Raw genomic sequence first — 22,341 nt, forward strand, 5'->3', positions numbered from 1 at the left:
CATCCGCCCTCCCGCCGCCCCCCACCCTCGGCCCGCGACGCCCGAGCTCCGCCCGGAGCCTAGAGCTGCGGGAAAGCTAGGAGGTGGCGGCGGCGGCGGCTTCCTCGGGAGGGGGGGGTTGTGATTCGCTCAGAGGAGCCATTGACGGGAGAAGACAAGGCTTCCACAGTGGAATTTACCTCAGGCAAGATGGAGCGGCAGCAATAAAAAAGAGAGAGAGGAGCGCACCCGGGAGGGCTAGAAAGGGCAGCCTCCCGGCACCTCCCCTCCGCCCGCTGTCTCGGAGAGCTCGGGGCCCAGCCTGAGGACCCCTCCCCTCCCCCGCTTCCCACCGCCACTCAGCCCTCCCGCCGGGACCTGCCGGACCCTCGTAGGATTGTTCCGCGAAGGCGTGAAGGCCGTGGGTTTGTCCATGGAGGCCAGCACCTTTTTCGATCCAGTCGAGGAAGAGAATTTGCTTTGCTCGAAATCGGAGTAAGGGAAGCACCGAAGCGAAACTTAAAAGGAATCTTGCCCTCCCGGAGCACAGGCGATGCGCCTCGGGCCGCCGGGCGCCGCCGCCGCCCGCCCGGTTTCGCCCTTCCCGGCAGTCGGGAACTTGTGCTGATCCTCGGCGCCCCTCGAATCCCCGCTCCCCACCCCTCGGCACCCTGGATATGTTTTCTCCCAGACCTGGATATTTTTTTGATATCGTGAAACTACGAGGGAAATAACTGCGGGGCTTTCTTCTTGTCTCCCTGCTTCTCCCCACAGACATGCCTTCACTTTGGGGGGCCGAGGCACCCTGTCCTGGGCGAATGAACACCCGCAGCCGCAAGGGAGAGAAATGAAGGGAATTTCGGCAGCGGAATGAAAGCTCTGCAGCTCGGTCCTCTCATCTGCCATTTGTCCTTTCAAACTGCATTGTAATACGGGCCGGATAAGTCCGACGAGAGCGAGGACTAGCCTCCCGGCCGCGTTTCTCCGCCCTCGTTCACTTTCCGTATTTCTTTTCTCTGCTCTCCTGCTTCTTGGCTGGCCCAGGGATGACTTCGTCGCTGCGGCGGCCCCGGCGGGTGCCCTCGCTGCTGTGGACCGTCCTGCTGGTCAGCGCTGCGGCCGGTGAGTAGCCCCGGGTGGCGCGTCCGGGCCACTTCTGCGGGTGGCGGGGGAGGGAGCCTGCAGAGGCCGAGGCCTGCGCTCGCCCGTCGCGACGCGGCCGCCGATCGCCCGGTACCTGCGCGCCTTTCCTAGTCCTTCCAGGCAACTAACCTTTCACGTTGACGTGTAGTTTCGAATCCCCGCACCTCGTATTCCCCACCACCCCACCCCACCCCCGCCGGGGGAAAAAAAAAAAAGACACATTGGGTGTGGTATCTTAACATTTTTAGCTGTGAGGTAATGCAAGGATTAAAAATAATATTTTAATCACCAGTGAACACTGTCTATTATGAGATCTTTGGAAACAGACCTGTAGATTTTTTTTTCTAATATAAAGAAGCAGATTTGGCTTACAGTAAAAAGAACATCAACTGTAGAACATATAGTTGAACCTTATTTTTAGATGTAGATCACTCTTTGAGAATCCATGTTACTTTCATTATTCCAAAATGTTCCCGAATGAATTGAATAAATGTTGAGGAAGGCAGAACTGTGAGATGCTTAATATACTGTATAATATTGTTAATTGTTATTATCGTTAGTATTATTTTGTTCCGAAGTATGTTAGTAATAATATTTTCATCTTTTCAATCTGGACAGTCGTATTTTATATGCTTTTGGAATTACTATTGGGCTTAGAAGTATTTTTGGTAGCTTTTCATTTAGTCATGTGGCATCTATTGACTTTCCTGTCATTGAGACAACTTTGACCTCACATCAGACTTCTAGGAGATTTGAGTCCTGAAAGTTCTTTTGACATTTTACTGAAGCTTAAAGGGAAATGGTAGTCATCCTTTCCTTAGAATATTTTGATTTTAGTTCTCAGACACCTTAGGAAAAACCTCGTTTCATTTGCAGTTACTTTTCGAGCAGTCTTTTGGTGATTTGCTTTTAGAAATTTTGGGGAGTGAATCATACATATAATTCTTAAATTTGGTTTAGGATGGCCAAATAGATTATACATCTAAAAATGAATAAAGGACAACATAACACCTTTCCAGTTATTTTTTCTTAATAAGTGTAATATTCACTTTCAGTAAATTTCTCATTGCAATGTTAGACACGGACGGGTGTTTATTTCCATTTAAAAAGTCTGCGTTGGGAAGATACTGAAACAGTTTTTGAACTTTCTTTTGTGCTTCTGATATTGTTGATTAATGTCTATTATGTTTGTGATAGTTGTGTTAACATAACTTGAACTTCTGAATTGAATGTATTTTGACACTGATATTTTAATATTCTTAATCATCACAATTCCTTTTGGGGTAAAAGTGAATGATTTTTCTCCAGAGTTCTTTATATTCTGTTAGCTATTTAAGTTCTCTAGTAGTAAGCCATGTGGTCCCTGTAAAATATGAAGAGAGTAAAAGGCGTTAAGTTCAAGCAGTCGTTCTAAGAGGAGAAATCTCAGAGCATAGACTTGTTAGTGTTCTTTGTTATTCTTGACCTTTTTAGAACATAGATTCTCATTTATTGTTGACAGGCTTATCATTTTTTGATCAGAACTGATAAAAGTAAGAATAAACTTGATTTCTATTTGGTAAATAAAATATTAGAATAATGGCCCTTAAAAGGGATGGATTAAAGTAATCACTGTTTAAAAGTGATTTTAGTCATCTTTTTCTTTAGTATTACATAGCACCAGATGCCAACATTTGTGAAATTGGATTTCAGAGCTGTAACAATAATAGTAATAGTATTTATTGAGTGCTTGCTCTGCGCCAGCAACTGTCCTAATAGCTTTACATGTATTTTCTCATTTAATTCTCATGACAGTTCTTTACTCCAGGTTCAGTTATGCTCCTTTTACAGAGTGAGTGAAGTATAGAGAATTTAGATAACTCACCACACAGTCAGTAAATTGTGGAGCTAGAATTACAGTCTGTTCCCTTACCTATCACATTAATGATGACAACAACTTCTCACTCTAATTGGGAACATGAGAGAGTTAGTGTCTTCACCAGATTAGCCTTTGAAGAGAAGCAAGGACTCTTGACAGGATCTTGGTACAGCACTGGTTGCGCAAATGTCATGGTTCTAAATGTGTAAAACTTTGCCTAATATTGGAGTGGCTAGAGCAGTTTCATTAAGTGCAAGGTGGCTAGAGAGGGCTTGTGTGAATTTGGGATGTATAGATGCAGTGATGTAACTAGACATGTGCAAATGGTACAGCTGAACAGGAAAATAATACTGGAAGACTGATATCACATCTCTCTATGGGGTCGTGGATAATCCTCTATTTCTTTTGAGTCCCTCTTTCCTGCTTACTCTGTTTAGTTCTTGGATTCCTTAATTCTAAGAACAGTTAGTATGCAAAAATAAGAATTTATGAAAAATATGTGCTTGTTTGGTTTATAAATGATTTTCTTTTCTTTTTTTTTATGGTCTGGAACAGGGGCATGAAGCTGAACTTGTTCTTTTTTTTTTTAACATTTATTTATTTATTTAGGCTGCGCCGGGTCTTAGTTGCAGCACGTGGGATCTTCGTTGTGGCATGCGGGATCTAGTTCCCGGACCAGGCATCGAACGATCCCAGGCCCCCTGCATTGGGAGCAGGGAGTCTTACCCACTGGACCACCAGGGAAGTCCCATGAATTCTTAATTTTAATAAAAGGATACAATATAATGTAATACTTATTTAAAGGTCAGCTTCTGTTTAAAAAAATTTTTTTTTGAAAAAAAAAAGTTGCCAAGCTTTTTATTTAGGTTGTAATGGTTACAGATAACATATCTAGTCCTATCTCCTGCCCCACCATATGCCGCCCAATGAGCAGACTCAGCTACTCTTTTCCCTCCAGTCTTAGTTCTTGTGTTCATCCTTCTTGTCCTTCTTGGCATCCTTCTTGGCCTGGGAGACCAGGGAGCCCATGGTATTTCAGATGGTCTCATTGGGATCCCTACCTGGAAGCTTCTCCAGGACACTGAAGGAAGTCAGCGTCCTGCGTCATGTCATAAACCTTTTTCTCCTTGGCTGGCTCACATGTGTCCGTGGCTCAGTTGTCCCCCATGTCAGCTGATTCTGCCTAGTCAATGTCAGTTGATTCTTCCGGCATTTGAAATAATTCACTTGACTGGATTTCAATTTTACATACATCTCTTCAGAAACACACACATTGTCTACAAAAGCTATCGTGGCATGTGGGTTGCTGTAGTGGTGGTATTGGTATTAGTGTGTGTGTGAAATGTGGGGAGAGATGTTTATTCTAGCTTTCCTTCATTAAAGGCCAACTTTCTTAACAGTGAAAGAGAAGAAATTGAATATTGGTCTCTGATGGGTAAATTCTAACTATAAAAGGTACAGAGTGAAGTCAGTATAAATCAGTTAATTTTATAACTGGCCATATCGCTTTTTTTTTTTTTAACTGAAGTATAGTTGATTTACAATGTTGTGTTAGGTTTTTTTTTTTTTTTAAATTATTTATTTATTTATTTATTTTATTTATGGCTGTGTTGGGTCTTCGTTTCTGTGCGAGGGCTTTCTCTAGTTGTGGCAAGCGGGGGCCACTCTTCATCGCGGTGCGCAGGCCTCTCACTATCGCGGCCTCTCTTGTTGCGGAGCACAGGCTCCAGAAGCGCAGGCTCAGTAATTGTGGCTCACGGGCCTAGCTGCTCTGCGGCATGTGGGATCTTCCCAGACCAGGGCTCGAACCCGTGTCCCCTGCATTAGCAGGCAGATTCTCAACCACTGCGCCACCAGGGAAGCCCTGTGTTAGTTTTTGATGTACAGCAAAGTGATTCAGTTATACATATATGCATTCTTTTTCATATTCTTTTCCATTATGGTTTATTACAGAATATTGAATATAGTTCGCTGTGCCTATACAGTAGGACCTTGTTGTTTATCTATTTCATATATAGTAGTTTGTGTCTGCTAATCCCAAACTCCTAATTTATCCCTCCCCCACTGCCTTTCCCCTTCGGTAACCATAAGTTTTCTATGAGTCTGTTTCTGTTTTGTAAATAAGTTCATTTGCATCCTATTTCATATTCCACATGTAAGTGTTATCATATATTTGTCTTTCTCTTTCTGACTTACTTCACTTAGTATGATAATCTCTAGGTCTATCCATGTTGCTGCAAGTGGCGTTATTTCATTCTTTTTTTTAAAATAAATTTATTCATTTATTTTTGGCTGCGTTGGGTCTTTGTTGCTGCGTGTGGGTTTTCTCTCTATCTGCGGCGAGCGGGGGCTACTCTTCCGTTGCGGTGTGCGGGCTTCTTATTGTGGTGGCTTCTCTTTGTTGCGGAGCACGGGCTGTAGATGCATGGGCTTCAGTAGTTGTGGCATGTGGGCTCAGTAGTTGTGGCTCGCAGGTTCTAGAGCGCAGGCTCAGTAGTTGTGGCGCACGGGCTTAGTTGCTCCGCGGCATGTGGGATCTTCCTGGACCAGGGCTCAAACCCGTGTCCTCTGCATTGGCAGGCGGATCTTAACCACTGCACCACCAGGGAAGTCCCCTCAATAAATTCTCTTTAAAGAAATTCTGTGTAAGAAACTGGTAGATGTAAGGTACAAGTTTTCTACTATGGCGTGCCTTTAAGAGTCTGTATGATATGTCAAGTTACATAGCAATAAGATGTTAGGGGAATTATTACCAGAAGAGCTAATGTAAAAGTTTACATACATACCTAGAGTCCCAGTGTCCAACACTGTCCATCAACCTTGCCTTGAGCATATTAAGTAACACTTAAACTTCATTACACAGATTATCAAGCTATGATACAAAATTTGTGTAATCATTCTCACCTTAAATGTGTTGACTGTGGACTTGATGGAAGAATTATGGAACATGATAAAGTATTGTGCCAGAGGTATTGGCTGTAATAGTTTTAGATGGAGTTGGATGTTTGGGGGAATAGAAGGATCGTGTGCACACATATCTCTTTATGGCAATTCCTCATCTATATCTGGAAGGCTAGATGCAGATGGCGTTGAGAAATTTCAATTTGTTAACGCCAGAAGGTCTTCTCGTTTATCTTTCAAGACAGTTTTCCCTTAAAAATTTCAGTGTCAAAAATATACTTAATAATATACCTTTATTCTGTCCCAGCAATTTAAGTGCAAAATAGCGTGATTTAGAGCAAAACATGACTTAACAAATGACATAGTGTGTCATTTACATATATGTATATATGTGTATGTATCTAATAATCCAAACCGCCTAGTTCTTTTCTTTCATTTAAATGAGGAAATAGTTGACTTTTCCCAACATTATTGATCTTTCTTCAGTCTTTGCCTTTGTAGACAAGAATAGTCTATGAACCAAGCTATATAATTGTAAAAGACACTCTAGGCCAACCTTTTTTTTAAAATTTTATTTATTTATTTATTTATTTATGGTTGTGTTGGGTCTTCGTTTCTGTGCGAGGGCTTTCTCTAGTTGCGGCAAGTGGGAGCCACTCTTCATCGCGGTGCGCGGGCCTCTCACTATCGCGGCCTGTCTTGTTGCGGAGCACAGGCTCCAGACGCGCAGGCTCAGCAATTGTGGCTCACGGGCCCAGTTGCTCCGCGGCATGTGGGATCTTCCCAGAGCAGGGCTCGAACCCGTGTCCCCTGCATTGGCAGGCAGACTCTCAACCACTGTGCCACCAGGGAAGCCCTAGGCCAACCTTTTAGGGAAAGCTTTGTTTTTGTATTTTTGTTTTTCTTTGAAAAGTAAAGAGAAAATACTGTTAATCCCATAACTCCAACACTGTGTTTTATTTTGGTGTATTTACTTCTAACTTTTAAATAAAGGAGTGTATAGTTTTGTGTGGGTGTGATTGTATAATTTATTAATTATATTTCAAACTGTTTTTTGAGCCATGCCATGTGGCATGTGGGGTCTTAGTTCCCCAACCAGGGATCGAATCCGTGCCCCCTGCATTGGGAGTATGGAGTCTTAACCATTGGACCGCCAGGGAAGTCTCTACATTTCAAACTTTTAAACATGGAATAATATGTCACAAACAGTAACTGTGTAATATTCCATTGAGTGTATTTGTTAGTATTTACTTGATTCCTGTTAGGAGATGTTTAGCTTGTCTTGGTTTTCTTCTCTTAATAAAGAGTACCATATTGAATGTTTTGTGCATATGTCCGTCTTGTGTTTTGGTTTATCTCTGTATTCTCATCTTGATCTATCAGCAGCATGACTCAGTTTGATCATTTTTTTTTTTGCTCCTTGAAACACTTCCTTCATTTGTGTTCTAAGATACCACACTCTTGGTTTTCCTTCTGCTTCTCTATCTCCTTTGATAGTTCTTCTTTATGTCCCTCACCTCTTAATGATATGTTGTCCCAGGACTCAGTCCTTGGTCCTTTTCTCTGTCTACACTTACTCCTTTGGTGATCTCATCCAGTTTCATGGCTTTAAAAATAACATCTAGAGGCTGAAAAGTTTCAAATTTATTTCCATCCTAAACTTCTTTCCTTGAAATAAAGTTGCGTGTAGCCAGCTGAGTGAGTATTCCACATCTCCACTTAGATGTCTGATAGTCATCTCGAACTTAGCATGTCCAAAACTGAACTCCTGAGCTTCTTCTGTAGGCCTGTTCCTCCTGTAGTCTTACCCAACTCAGCAAATGGCAGTTCTGTCATTCTAACTGTTCAGGCCCAAAATTGAATATATCCTGTCTCTTCATTTTTTTTTTTTTTCCACACTCACATCCAGTCTGATAGAAAAAATTCTTAGCTCTACCTTCAAAATATATCTAGTCTGACTACTTAACACCTCCACTGCTACCATGTTAATCTAAAAGCCATCTTCTCTCACTTGTAGCTTTTCAGTAACTTTTTTTTTCTCTAACACTTTTGCTTTATTACATTAACTTTGCAGTATAGTATCCTTAGTCACCCTTCTCAGACTTAAGTCAGATCATCACTTTTTTCTGTTTAAAACTCTCTGATGCCTCTCCATGTCACTCAGAATCACAATCAGAATCTCAGAATCTCACTCAGTCACAATCATTTAAAATATCCTACACAATCTGGCCCCTACTACTTATGGCTGTATCTGCTGACCTCTGTCTTGTTCAACTTTTATTGTGCTTTTAACTTTACAAAGAAGTAAAAATTCAGAAAATCAAATGTTTTAAAAGAGGTTAGATTTAAGATACTTTATATAACTTGATAGTGGCTACAGTTAGTGAGTAAATCTGTATTGGGGGAGTAAGGGAGGAGACATGAATATTTCTTAAGCCTTTACTATATCCACTAAATGCCTTACATATTTACTGTGTTATCTCATTATCCTCTAAATAGACTGATCGCTACTATTATTTTTTCCTTATTTTACAGATGAGTAAACGAAGTCTATTATACCTTCAAAGCAAAGCATTAATGTAATATATATAGTGTTAGCCTGCAGGTATAAAATACTTGTAATAGTTCAAGCATCTGAAAATCTTATTGGCATTTTAATCATTCAGGAATAATTGCCTAGACTGAACTACTTCTTAGTTATGATTTCTTATTTTGCTATAAATGACAGCAGATTATTTTCGGTTTTGGTTTGGAGTATAGCAGTCAAATGTTGGTGGATAATAAAAATTTTCATAGAAGATTCAAAGCTTAAGTTTTGGAAAGGAACACCAATTAGATCAGAAGAGAGATGATGACATACTTAGTTGAGGATAAATTTTCAGTGTTTCCATCTGTTGTTAGTGATTAGAACCCCTAGGGGCCAGTCTAGTGTGAAGAGTAACTTTTTATATTTAGTTACTACCCAAAGGGCCATATCATGGTGACAAGAAAGGCAAGATTAAGAACAGTCAAATGATGTCAGAAAATGAATTTATTCATGTTACTTATCGAAACAGAGTTCTTTTTGTGGGAGATAACTTTTCTGGGATATTTATTTTTTCCTTTTGCTAAACCAGTGTGTTAGCTTGATGAAATGTTATCAAGAATGTTAAACTAAATTCACTTTATCCTTTAACACCAACTTTTTCCATTTATCCAACACTTTTCTAGGAATCATTATTTTGTCCATTTACTTAGGTTTATGAGAAATTCAGTTTTACTGATTCTTGCTAAATCCTTTTAAGTGCAAGACAGTACTCTTAGATTTGTACTAAGTCAGCTTAGATTTGTACACTAAGCAGCCAATAGGCTGCTTATACTTATACTTCTACTTATACTACTGGTAAGTAGTATAAGTAGAAGACTCACTATTTAGTCTCGTGGTCTCTCCCAACCTCTAGGAAATGTGATCTTTCCAAGTATCTACAAAAGGAATTTGGGAAACAGCACCAATAGTGACTATAGGAAGTAGTAAGATAAACTTGTATTGACTTTGCTATGTATTTTAAGACTTGTTTTTGCTTCTAGACTTTATTTCTTTGAAAGAATCTTTGTTTTTTAGAATCCTAAAGTTGTGACACAGAATCATTAAAAAAATTTTTAGGTGATAATGAAGTATAGAAAATAAAAAGACCCATCCCTCTTTACTTTTTCTCTAATTCCATTCCCTAGATGTAACCATTGTTAGTAGTTTGCTGTATAATTTTTCATACTTTTTTTTGTATGTACTATAAATAAACATCTGGGTATAACTAGAGTTTGTTTTTTTAAACAAAGGTAGAATCGTTACGTACTACGTTAATACACAGATTTTTGTGATTATTCATGCAGGATAGTTCTGGAAGTAAAATCATTTGTTGAAAGTTTGCACATTTTAAAATTTTGATATGAATTTTCAAATTTCCCCCCAAAAGATTGTACCAGTTTTCATTTCCACCAGTAGTATATCAGAATTTCCATTTTCTTATACCTTTTCCAAATATTGTATAATATCAATGTTTTTAATTTTTGCCAAAGCAAAAGCATTGTATTTTGTTTCAGTTTGCAGTGCTTTAATTATTAGTGAAGCCAAGCTTCTTTTTGTATGCTTACTGGCCAATTGCATTTCTCTCAATTACCTGTTCAGGTATCAGATTAATTTTCCTAATGATTTGTTTCTTTTTCTTATTGGTTGAAGGTGATATTAATATAAAAGAATGATTTTATGCAATTAGAATTGTTTATCTTTTCCTTTTTGATGTCTGGGTTTTGTGTTATCTTAGAAAAGCCTTTGTTCTGTCTTATAGTAGATGAGTCTATAGGTTTATTTTTTTTTTTTAACTTTTAGATAATTTAAACCACCTGGAACTATTCTTTGTGTTGTACGTATAGTAACTCAATAATAATAAGAAGGTAGATTCTCTTATGTATTATCCCCATTTACAGATGAGGAGTTTTAGGCACAGAAAAATTAAGAAACTTGCCCGTGGCAACATAGCTAATAAGTGATAGAGTGGGAATATAGACACAGGCAGCTCATGCTCTAAACTGCTGCACTCTACTGCTTCTTATATAGGCAAATTGTCTTTTTTTTTTTTTTTAATGGCTGTGTTGGGTCTTCGTTTCTGTGCGAGGGCTTTCTCTAGCTGTGGCAAGCGGGGGCCACTCTTCATCGTGGTGTGCGGGCCTCTCACTATCGTGGCCTCTCTTGTTGCGGAGCACAGGCTCCAGACGCGCAGGCTCAGTAATTGTGGCTCACGGGCCCAGCTGCTCTGCGGCACGTGGGATCTTCCCAGACCAGGGCTCGAACCCGTGTCCCCTGCATTGGCAGGCAGACTCTCAACCACTGCGCCACCAAGGAAGCCCTAGGCAAATTGTCTTTTAATCACTGAATTCCAAGTAGACAAAGTGTCCTGTTTGGGTAGTGAAAAGCATCATTTAGGGGCAGTTAATTTGGAATATATAAAATGTACTTCTGCTAACTTGTCATAATAGATTTTTTGCTTGTCATGGTAAATAGGTGACTAATATCAATTGCTTAAAATGCCTGAGCATTGGGACCCAGACATTTTAGCTCTCATTTAGAGCCTTCCCTATTATTTTAATTTAAAAGTTTCTAAGAACCCTGGTTGTTTGGGTTTCTAACGAGGGAGCATCAAGTAAGTAAATAATATGACTAATATCAATGGCTTAAAATGCCTGAGCATTTGTATTCATTTAATGTATTCAGAACAAGTTTGAGTTAGAACCTGTTCTTTTCTTTGCAGCTGGTGTGTGGAAATACATAGCACCAAGTGGAATACTTTTGTCATCCTAGTTTTCCATTCTAGTGGTCATATTTCATAGGAGTAGTACAGATGTAGGGAAGAATAGTGGTAGCAAAAGGTAAAGGGACAGAGTTGGGGGTAGTCTGAGGGAGAAGGGAGAAAAAGTAATTTACTTAATTTCCTCTTTTATTGTCTGTCGTTCTCCACCCAAACTGCCGCAGCTTGGTCTGGCCTTGTTGCCCTTGCCTTTTATCTCTGTATTGGTGTACGCTCGAAAGCAGCATACCATTCTTTGTGTAAGCTCTTCTAGGTTTGTGAATTCAGACATTTTTAAACAGTAGCTTTGATATTGGAAAGTTTGGGAGCTATTACTTAAAGCAAAGAATTATATGTGAAAAGAAAACTCTGAACAATTAAATGACAATATCAGAAGGAAGTTAATACAGTCAGAAGTACTAAAATTACTGTGGGTTGCATTTATCATCCTGTCACTTAAGTGAACGGAGTCCTGAAATCTTTTCAGCCCATTTTACTTATTTAGGTCACTAATTATAGAATTTGTTGTTTAGAAGATAACATCTAGTTAAAGTGTTTGGAGAGAGAGTCCTGTGAGATTCAACTGAGTCATGTCCTCAGTAATTATCTTGAGAATTGTGTTGGAGAAGCAGTGAACTTCTGTAGCTAATGAATATTTCATTACTGTTTAAAGGAACCTGTTGTATAAAAGATTTACCAAAAAAATGTGACATTAATAAAGTAATACTTGGGACCTCCCTGGCGGTCCAGTGGTTGGGACTCTGTGCTCCCACTGCAGGGGGCACTGGTTCAAACCCTGTTTGGGGAACTGACATGCCGCGAGGCATGGCCAAAAAGGAAAAAAAAAGTAATACTTCAATACAAAGAATTATAGTAGATGCTACTGAGAGTAGCAACGTAAAATAGCTATTGTTTAATAACCATAATGTCCCTCTTTATGAGTACCAGTTGTGTGTCAAGTACAATGCAGAGTGTTTTTAACATGTTTTTCTCTATCAAAATAGCTGAAAGGTAGATATTTTTCCTATTTTAAGATTAAGGAAGCAGATAAACAGATTAAGTGCTTTGTTTGATGGTATATACTTCTAATAATAACTTATTACTTATTGAGTTATTTACTGAATACCTCTTTATGACAGGCATGCTAAGTTTTTAACTTTATTTCACAGAATCCTTATCCTTTATTTCATAGAATCCTTGTATCAGCTTTGCTGAAATAGATATTTTTTTCATAGATAAGGAAACAGTTGCACAGAGGTTAAATATATCACCCAAAGCCTTACACTTAGAAAATGGCAGAACTGGAATTCAAGCCAAGGTTTTCATGATTTCTGAAAGTCTCTGCTCTTAACCATATTTCCTCTCAAGACTTTCTCATTTTTTTTTTTTTTTTTTTTTTAAAGAAATACACACATTTATTTATTTATTTATTTTTGGCTGTGTTGGGTCTTCGTTTCTGTGTGAGGGCTTTCTCTAGTTGTGGCAAGCGGGGGCCACTCTTCATTGCGATGCGCGGGCCTCTCACTATCGCGGCCTCTCTTGTTGTGGAGCACAGGCTCCAGACGCGCAGGCTCAGTAGTTGTGGCTCACGGGCCTAGTCGCTCCGCGGCATGTGGGATCTTCCCAGACCAGGGCGCGAACCCGTGTCCCCTGCATTAGCAGGCAGATTCTCAACCACTGCGCCACCAGGGAAGCCCAAGACTTTCTCATTTTTAAGAGAGAATTGATCACATTGAGCTGCCTTTCAACTTTGAAATTCTGTGGATTGTTCTCCGTAAAATAATAAAATTAGGATAGATTATCTTCACACTAGTTGTGTAATAAAAGGTATTCATTGAACATGAATATGCTAAATGTTTTGGGTAGAGAACGACAGACAATAAAAGAGGAAATTAAGTATGGAAGAAGTATGGATCACTGTCCCAGTACTGACAGACTTACCCTATTATAGGACAAGAGCATAAATACAATGGTGTATGCTCAACTACTGGCTGGGTTAAAAAATCCAAATTTGAAGTAAGGTATACAGAATGCATATAGGCAGTAATAAGAAGGATAGTAATAATTTGGGCAGTGGATAAGTCACTGTGGCTGGAAAGGCATGGCATAGAGCTCACAATTCCTTTGAGGTTGGGCTAAGGGAATTCACCTCATAACGGAGGTACTCTTTTTTTTTTTTTTTTTAAATTATTTATTTATTTATTTATTTATGGCTGTGTTGGGTCTTCCTTTCTGTGCGAGGGCTTTCTCTAGTTGTGGCAAGCGGGGGCCACTCTTCATCGCGGTGCGCGGGCCTCTCACTGTCGCGGCCTCTCTTGTTGCGGAGCACAGGCTCCAGACGCGCAGGCTCAGTAGTTGTGGCTCACGGGCCTAGTTGCTCCGCGGCATGTGGGATCCTCCCAGACCAGGGCTCGAACCCGTGTCCTCTGCATTGACAGGCAGATTCTCAACCACTGCGCCACCAGGGAAGCCCCGGAGGTACTCTTTAGAAGAGCAGCCAGGTGGCCAAGGCACAGTGACCAAATGTGTGGTAAACATAGGTGTGAGCCAACTGTAAGGAGCAGGGACAGAGGCTGAGAGGCCTAGGCAAGTGGGCTAGACTGTACAAAAAAGAGGAGGAGGAGAAGATTCAGCAACCTGAGTAGTCCTCTGTCATTCCTGTGGCCACTGAATTTTATATTTGGTTGACGGTCATCCTACTGAGCCCATGGTGGTGGGGTGGTGATGAAAGCTGAGGTTATTTGGGGCATATATATTCTGTCTTATTTAAGATTGGCTTAAGTGCTGTACTGAACTCTGAAGACTTGAGATCTGGCTGATAATGGTTTATAATCCTTTGTGGGGAAAGTGTTGTGAGGGGAGTATAGATGATTAAGGAGGTAGCGATCAAAGTAGCAATCCAGAAGAGAGAGACACATGTAAGATCTCACTGATACTGTTTAGGGTTGCATTTCCCAGCCACATTACTCCTACTTACTTTCATTCTTTTTTTAAAAAAATTAATTAATTAATTAATTTTTGGCTGTGTTGGGTCTTTGTTGCTACTCGTGGGCTTCCTCTAGTTGCGGTGAGTGGGGGCTACCCTTCATTGCAGTGTGTGGGCTTCTCATTGCAGTGGCTTCTCTTGTTGCGGAGCACAGGCTCTAGGTGTGCGGGCTTCAGTAGTTGTGGCGCACGGGCTTAGTTGCTCCATGGCGTGTGGGATCTTCCCGGGCCAGGGCTTGAACCCGTGTCCCCTGTGTTGGCAGGTAGATTCTTAACCACAGCGTCACCAGGGAAGCCCTACTTTCATTCTTGACAGTTGGAGTTTTTGGGGTATCTAGCTACGTTTGCTTTGTTTGATGACAGAATTTAAATCAGGTAAGAGGAAACACTTAAAATGAAAAGCAAGTAGTAAAAGGAAGCAGAGGGTATCATAAAGAGATATAGGAAAAGAAGCCCCATTTTAACCCTTAGGTAATGTATTATATGATATATATTAAATGATTCATCAGAGGTATTGTATGCTTGATTTTGTTTTGTTTTTTAATAGATTCAACCACAATATATTTCCTTGATAGGAGTGCCTTATAGTTTTCTTGAGCAAGAAAGTTTTATTGATACTTTAAATCTCTAGTATACTAAGGGTGAGAGCAGTGTTAATGAATAACATGTCCCCTAAAAAATACCATGTTTCACTAAACCTAAGAACTTTTGATCTATAATTTTGTTTAAGCAGGTTACAGTAGTAAAGAGAAAATGATTCTCTGGTTTCAGTGTTTTATGATGACATTTCTACAGAGAAAAGTATTGATAATTTAAATTCAAAATTCTTCATATTGCATCTTTAGAGATTTTCTTTACAGTGTTTTTGGGGAAATGTTTCATTCAGCTCTTTTCTAATTATGTGTGAAAAAAAACTGACTACTAAAATAAAAGGGCTATATGTGAAGCAAATTATATGCTGTAATGCCTCTTATGTTGCCAAGTACACTTAATGAATGAGGCAGGAAGGCCATTTAGCCATCCAGGGAGGCAACTCAGCCTAGTGCTTTTCTATAGGGCAACTGTTAAAATAAGTTTAAAGACATCATAAGTTTAAGGAGAAGACAAGTTTGTAACACTCCTGAAATGAGCCAAGATAAAATATTCACCTGCTGATTTTTGAATATTCTTATGGTTTTCTTATGTCTTCTGGCATTTGAACACTGTTTAGTAGCGTTGAAAGGAGATGTTGAGCAAAATATGTAGGAGACCTTACATTCTGTAATCTAGCTTATACATGTTGTATTTATGAAGATTAGGTTAGGTTAAGAGAATAACATAGTATCTTGTAACCATGAACAAGGCATCTGGATTTCTGCCTCTAATGGCACTTACTTGTTGAGAAGACAGATCATAAATAAGTAGTAAATACATAAATGAACAAGATAGAGATTATGATAAATGTCACAGGGTTAAGGTGTTAGAGGGTTAAGGTGGTCAGTGGAGCCTTCCTTACAAGGTGACATCTGAAGAATTAAAATGAGGCAGATTTGTGAATAATTGCAGGAAGGGAAACAGAAAGCACAAAGGCTGGAAGGTGGGAAAGAGCTTGGTATTTTACAGGATCAAAAAGGAGACTGGTGTGGCCTATAGTAACTTAGGGAGAGAGATGCATGACAAGAGGTTAGATAGGCAAGCAGGAGCCAAATCTTGCGGGGCCTTTTAGGCCATGGTAGAAAGATGAAGAGTTTGAATTTTAGTCTAGGAAAATGGGAAATGCTGTTGAAAGATTTTAAACAGAGTAAATTCATTATCTAATTTTCATTTTTCAGCGGTGACTTTGGCTTGTATGTGGAGAAGGATTAGAGAGGAGCCAGGGAGAAATAGGAAGCCTGGTTAGGCAGTTGTAGTAGTCAAGATGGACAAGGGAGGTGGCAGGTTGGATTTTTCTCCCTGGTACTGTCAAATAACATTTTGGTATCATTACACACCTCCTTCTGTGATATACTGTTTTTTAAATAGCAAGGACTATTTCTTGGGTTTAGAGTGTACAGTTGAATTAGTTTTAAAAATGTATTTCCTTCACATGTTTATTTTAGAGATCTGTTATTTAATATTTTCAGTAAGCACTACAAATATGTATTAGTATTATCTGTATTTTTCATTTATTGGAAAAAAATGTAAACATGGGAAGTATTTTGCTTCAAAATAATTCAAAGAATAGGGCTAGAGTCCATCTCCCTGGACTCCCTTTATGATGCAGAGAATACAGACTATAAGAATAATTCCTAGTCATACGGCCCTTGTAGATCAGGACTTTCCTGTTTGTCCTGTTCTTAAAAAGATTATTGCAGAGTTTGAAGACTTGGGTCATATCTCATTTGTATTCTCATTTAAAGTAGATGTAATCTTTCTTTTCCCACATAGGCACATATTCAGTATTTTACTTTGAGATTTTTGTTGTTTTTTGTTGATATTCTTCTTTCCCCCGCATTATCACAAGGAAGTGCTCATTCATATATCCCGAGTAGTTTTTGGCCAGGGTAACTTTTTTTCATTCTTGGTTACTTTCAAATAATATTAGAGGCTGCTAGTTTTCATACTTGGACTCTAGAATAAAGTTGGCATGACTGCAGTCTCTAATGTCTCATCAATTTTTTTCTAAACTGACCTTTAAATTATGAGCAATAACAGAGTTTGACCAATAATTTTTTTTTTTTTTTTTAGTAGTAGAGTGAAAACTCCATAAGGCAACATGATAATTGGGGGCAGAATTAGGGTAGAATTTAAATGGGGTAAAGATTTTACAGCTAACTTCCAGAAGCCCTGACATAGCTAGCAGAGTCTATTTTCCTAATCTGATACCTCAGCAGCAGAAGTTTTACAGTTAACTGTTTTAATTTGTAGATATTAAAATACAATATCTGGGTAGTATTTCATTGTATATATGTACTATATCTTCTTTATCCATTTATCTGTTGATGGACACTTAGGTTGCTTCTATGTCTTGGCAATTATAAATAATGCTGCTATGATATTGGGGTTCATGTGTCTTTTCGAATTAGTGGGGTTTTTTTTTTTCAGATATATACTGAGGAATGGGATTGCTGGATTATATGACAGTTCTATTTTTAGTGTTTTGAGAAACCTCCATACTGTTTTCCACAGTGGCTGCACCAATTTACATTCCCACCAGCAGTGTACGAGGGTTCCCTTTTCTCCACATCCTCCCTAACATTTGTTATTTGTGTTCATTCTGACAGGTGTGAGGTGATACCTCATTATAGTCTTGACTTGCATTTCCCCGATGATTAGCGATGTTGAGCATCTTTTCATGTACCTTTTGGCCATCTCTATTTCCTTCTGGGAAACATGTCTGTTCACATTTTCTGCCCTTTTTTTTTTTTTGGCTGTGTTGGGTTTTTGTTGCGGTGCGTGGGCTTTTCATTGTGGTGGCTTCTCTTGTTGTGGAGCATGGGCTCTAGGCATGCGGGCTTCAGTAGTTGTGGCTCGCGGTCTCTAGAGCACAGGCTCAGTAGTTGTGGCACACGGGCTTAGTTGCTCTGCGGCATGTGGGATCTTCCCGGACCAGGGCTCGAACCCGTGTCCCCTGCATTGGCAGGAGGATTCTCAACCACTGCGCCACCAGGGAAGCCCTCTGCCCATTTTTTAATGGCAGAGGGTTTTTTGTTTTTTTGGTACTGAGTTGTATGAGCTCTTTATATATTTTGGATATTAACCTCTTATTGGTCATATTATTTGCAAATATTTTCTCCCATTCAGTAGGTTCTTTTTGTTTTGTCAGTGGTTTCCTTTGCTGTGAAAAAGCTTTTAAGTTTAATTAGGTACCATTTGTTTAATTTTGCTTTTATTTACTTTGCTTTAGGAGACAGATCTAAAAAAGTATTGTTATGATTTACATCAAAGAGTGTTCTGCCAATTTTTTTCCTCAGAGTTTTATGGTTTCCTGTCTTACATTTAGGTCTTTAATCCATTTTGAGTTTATTTTTGTATATGGTGTTAAAGACTGTTCTAATTTCATTCTTTTTTTTTTTAAATTTATTTATTTATTTTTGGCTGTGTTGGGTCTTCGTTTCTGTGCGAGGGCTTTCTCTAGTTGTGGCAAGCGGGGGCCACTCTTCAGCGCGGTGTGCGGGCCTCTCACTATCGCGGCCTCTCTTGTTGCGGAGCATAGGCTCCAGACGCGCAGGCTCAGTAATTGTGGCTCACGGGCCCAGTTGCTCCGCGGCATGTGGGATCCTCCCAGAGCAGGGCTCGAACCCGTGTCCCCTGCATCGGCAGGCAGATTCTCAACCACTGCGCCACCAGGGAAGCCCCCTAATTTCATTCTTTTACATGTAGCTGTCCATTTTTCCCAGCACCACTTATTGAAGAGACTGTCTTTATTCCATTGTATATTTTTACCCCCTTTGTTGTAGATTAATTGACCATAAGTGCATGGGTTTATTTCTGGGCTCTCTATCCTGTTCCATTGATCTCTGTGTCTGTTTTTGTGTCAGTACCATACTGTTTTGATTATTGTAGCTTTGTAGTATAGGCTGAAATCAGGGATCATGATTCCTTCAGCTCTGTTCTTCTTTTTCAAGATTGTTTTGGCTTGTCCAGTCTCTTTGAACCTTTCTCTTTTGAACCTGTTTGTATTACAATAATAGTATTTATGTTAAAGATGGGATTTTTATTTATTTTTTATTTATTTTATTTACTTTTTGGCTGCATTGTGTCTTCGTTGCGTGTGGGCTTTCTCTAGTTGCGGTGAGCGGGGGCTACTCTTGGTTGCAGTGTGCGGGCTTCTCATTGTGGTGGCTTCTCTTGTTGAGGAACACAGGCTCTAGGCACGCAGGCTTCAGTAGTTGTGGCGCGCAGGCTCAGTAGTTGTGGCCTGCTGGCTCTAGAGTGCAGGCTTAGTAGTTGTGGTGCACAGGCTCAGTTGCTCCATGGCATTTTTTTTTTTTTTTGGCTGTGTTAGGTCTTTGTTGCTGTGTGCAGGATTTCTCTAGTTGTGGTGAGTGGGGGCTACTGTTCGTTGTGATGTGCAGGCACCTCATTGCGGTGGCTTCTCTTATGTCTTGGCAATTATAAATAATGGAACACAGGCTCTAGGCACGCAGGCTTCAGTAGTTGTGGCGTGCGGGCTCAGTAGTTGTGGCTCGCGGGCTCTAGAGCACAGGCTCAGTAGTTGTGATGCACAGGCTTAGCTGCTCTGTGGCATGTGGGATCTTCCCGGACCAGGGGTCGAACCCATGTCCCCTGCATTAGCAGGCAGATTCTTAACCACTGTGCCACTGGGGGAGCCCCGGGCAGGCGGATTCTTAACCACTGAGCCACCACGGAAGTCCCAAAAGATAGGATTTAATTTAAATTATCTGCAAAAGTATATTCTTTTTTTTTTTTTTTAAAGAGAACATTTTTAAATTAATTTATTTATTTATTTTTTGGCTGTGTTGGGTCTTCGGTTCGTGCGAGGGCTTTCTCCAGTTGCGGCAAGTGGGGGCCACTCTTCATCGCGGTGCGGGGACTGCTCTTCATCGCGGTGCGCGGGCCTCTCACCATCGCGGCCCCTCCCGCTGCGGGGCACAGGCTCCAGACGCGCAGGCTCAGTAATTGTGGCTCACGGGCCCAGCCGCTCCGCGGCATGTGGGATCTTCCCGGACCAGGGCTCGAACCCGCGTCCCCTGCATTAGCAGGCAGATTCTCAACCACTGCGCCACCAGGGAAGCCCAAAAGTATATTCTTATACATAACCTTAATACATAATATTTACGACTAAGATGGGGAAGACAGTTAACGTGATATAAAGTTAATCTTTATCAGTGTTGATCTTGGATATTTAAAATTTATTTTTACCAGGGTAATATTAGAGGAAATAGCCATCACTTAAAACACTTAAATTTAAAAGAAGATTTTTGATGAATAGTAGGCGTGTATCATTTAAAATAACACAAACCTATGTATTTTGGAATTTTTTTTTTTGGCTGCACCATGCGGCATGTGGGATCTTAGTTCCCTGACCAGCGATCGAACCTGCACCCCCTGCTTTGGAAGCATGGAGTCTTAACCACTGGACCACTAGGGAAGTCCTATGTATCTTTGAATTTTAAGTTATTTTTGTAATAGATGTGGATTTTAAATTCAGTAACCAACTGAATTTGGTAAACCATCTTAGCCGGATTAGTGTAAGAAGTTAGCATTATTGCACCATGCCATCAATTTTCACTTTCTCCTTTTCTTTTTTAGATTTTTCTACTCGCTTTAATTAAAATTAACCATCCAAAAGGGAAAAAGCTTTTTTTCCTCTACATATGTTATAAATTAGAATTAAATGTTAGATTCTAGAAAATAACATATTAGCTATCATTTTTTGAGTACTTAATATGTGTGAGGCATTGTGCCAATTTTATCTTTTTTAATCTTTTCAACCCCTGTGAAGTACAGAGTTTGTTGACCCTATTTATTTATTTATTTATTTATACCACAGGCTTAGAAAAGTTAAGTAAATCTCCATGGTAATTTAGCTAGTGGTAGTGCTGGGATTTGAATTCAGGTAGTCTGTAATTCCTGAGCTCCTCCTGTCATTGACAGCATGTAACTCTCCTTGTTTCTTTGGTTGCTCTTATCAAAGGTCTAAGAATCTAAGTTGAAAGGAACCAGTACTTGGTTCTGGTGGCTCAATTGTACTGTCTTATGCTCAAGACCTGGCAATAATAATTTTGCCTTTCTTCCAGGAAAATATCTTTCAAAGAAAGGAGGTAAATGAATTGGGTCTGTTTTCTGGAATAACAGGGTCATATACAGATTTTTAAAAAAAATGCATTTATAATGCCCAGGATAATTTAAAAATGAAAAGTTGGTATCCAAACTGCCAAGAATTAATAAAGTATATGAAATAACTCAGAGAAACACAGCTTTGCTTCTTTGAAAGGAGATGTAACTAATTTTTTTTTTAAATTTAATTATTTTATTTTTGGCTGCATTGGGTCTTCATTGCTGCGGGCAGGCTTTCTCTAGTTGTTGCGGTGCGCGGGCTTCTCATTGTGATGGCTTCTCTTGTTGTGGAGCACCGGCTCTAGGTGTGCGGGCTTCAGTAGTTGTGGCTCGCAGGCTCTAGAGCACAGGCTCAGTAGTTGTGGCATACAGGCTTAGTTGCTCCGTGCCATGTGGATTCTTCCCAGACCAGGGCTCAAACCCTGGTCTGCTGCATTGGCAGGCGGATTCTTAACCATTGTGCCACCAGGGAAGCCTGTAACTAATTTTTTTACTAAAACATTCACTTCATAAATGAGACTCAGGCTTGGATTGTAGTGGTTTTAATTTTTTAAGTTTCTTTTTGTTGTTTTGAAAAGGGAGTAAAGATTGTTTCATTTTTAGATATTAAAATTACCTAAATATGGACTTATAAGAAATACTTCAAGGCGCTTTCTCTAAAGTGACTCTACTTCTGTATGTTTTCAAAATTATATAGTTAAAAATTTAGAAATTTAAAAATTACTGAGGATGATTTATGGGATATGCTTAATGTACATCTTTTTTTCTCATAGTGTTTTTCTCTCTGTTGGTTGAGTGTCCCAGTTGTTCTTTGGTTAAAAAGGAAATAAGTGGTTTAGAATGCCTAGGTTTTCTTACAATATCTTTGAAAGTCTATAATGATATTGCTTATCATAGAAGAAATGGAATAGTTGAGTAAAAAACATGTATCCCAACTTGTAAAATTTTTAGATTTTCTAGGCCACAGGCCAAAGTTTTGTTAGTACACAATATTTTAGCTGCTGAATATGTAGTAAGACTCAGATTTTGGGAGTTTATCTTAATTATTGGCTTTTATAATAGCAAAAATTGAAAGTCATTACTAGATTTGATATACTCACTTTTAGGATTAGTTGATATTAAGCATTGATATATTAAGAAATGTTGATATTTGAAGGAAAATTACACACCCAATTGTAATACAAAAGATGTGTTTCACGGATTTCATGATTTTCTTTGGCATGTCAGATAAATTGGGTATCTAATTTGTTTGTTTCCGCAGTAGTGCATCTGAAACTTAAAAGGTATTTTAGTTCAAGTATTATTTTATTTCTTGTTTGTTACAAAGTGAGTCTTATGTAAGAGTTAACTGTTTCGGAGATAATAAATAGAAAGAACGAGGAAGAATGATTT

General features: G+C 39.5%; 1 protein-coding gene across 3 annotated transcripts in view; it reads left to right on the top strand.

Moving 5' to 3' along the window:
• Positions 1 to 868: 868 nt before the first annotated feature.
• The window catches only part of BMPR2 (bone morphogenetic protein receptor type 2), a 187,162-nt gene continuing 165,689 nt past the window's right edge, over positions 869 to 22,341 (top strand). For all 3 annotated transcript variants that reach the window (XM_036857146.1, XM_036857147.1, XM_036857148.1), the window contains exon 1: positions 869 to 1,101. Coding sequence is in view for 1 of the 3 variants with exons in the window: in XM_036857148.1 (XP_036713043.1) it covers positions 1,026 to 1,101 (76 nt within the window). In the remaining 2 variants the exon portion in view is untranslated. The remainder of the gene's footprint in view (positions 1,102 to 22,341) is intronic.

The sequence above is a fragment of the Balaenoptera musculus genome, chromosome 7, assembly GCF_009873245.2.
Source record: "Balaenoptera musculus isolate JJ_BM4_2016_0621 chromosome 7, mBalMus1.pri.v3, whole genome shotgun sequence".
Lineage (NCBI taxonomy): Eukaryota > Metazoa > Chordata > Mammalia > Artiodactyla > Balaenopteridae > Balaenoptera > Balaenoptera musculus.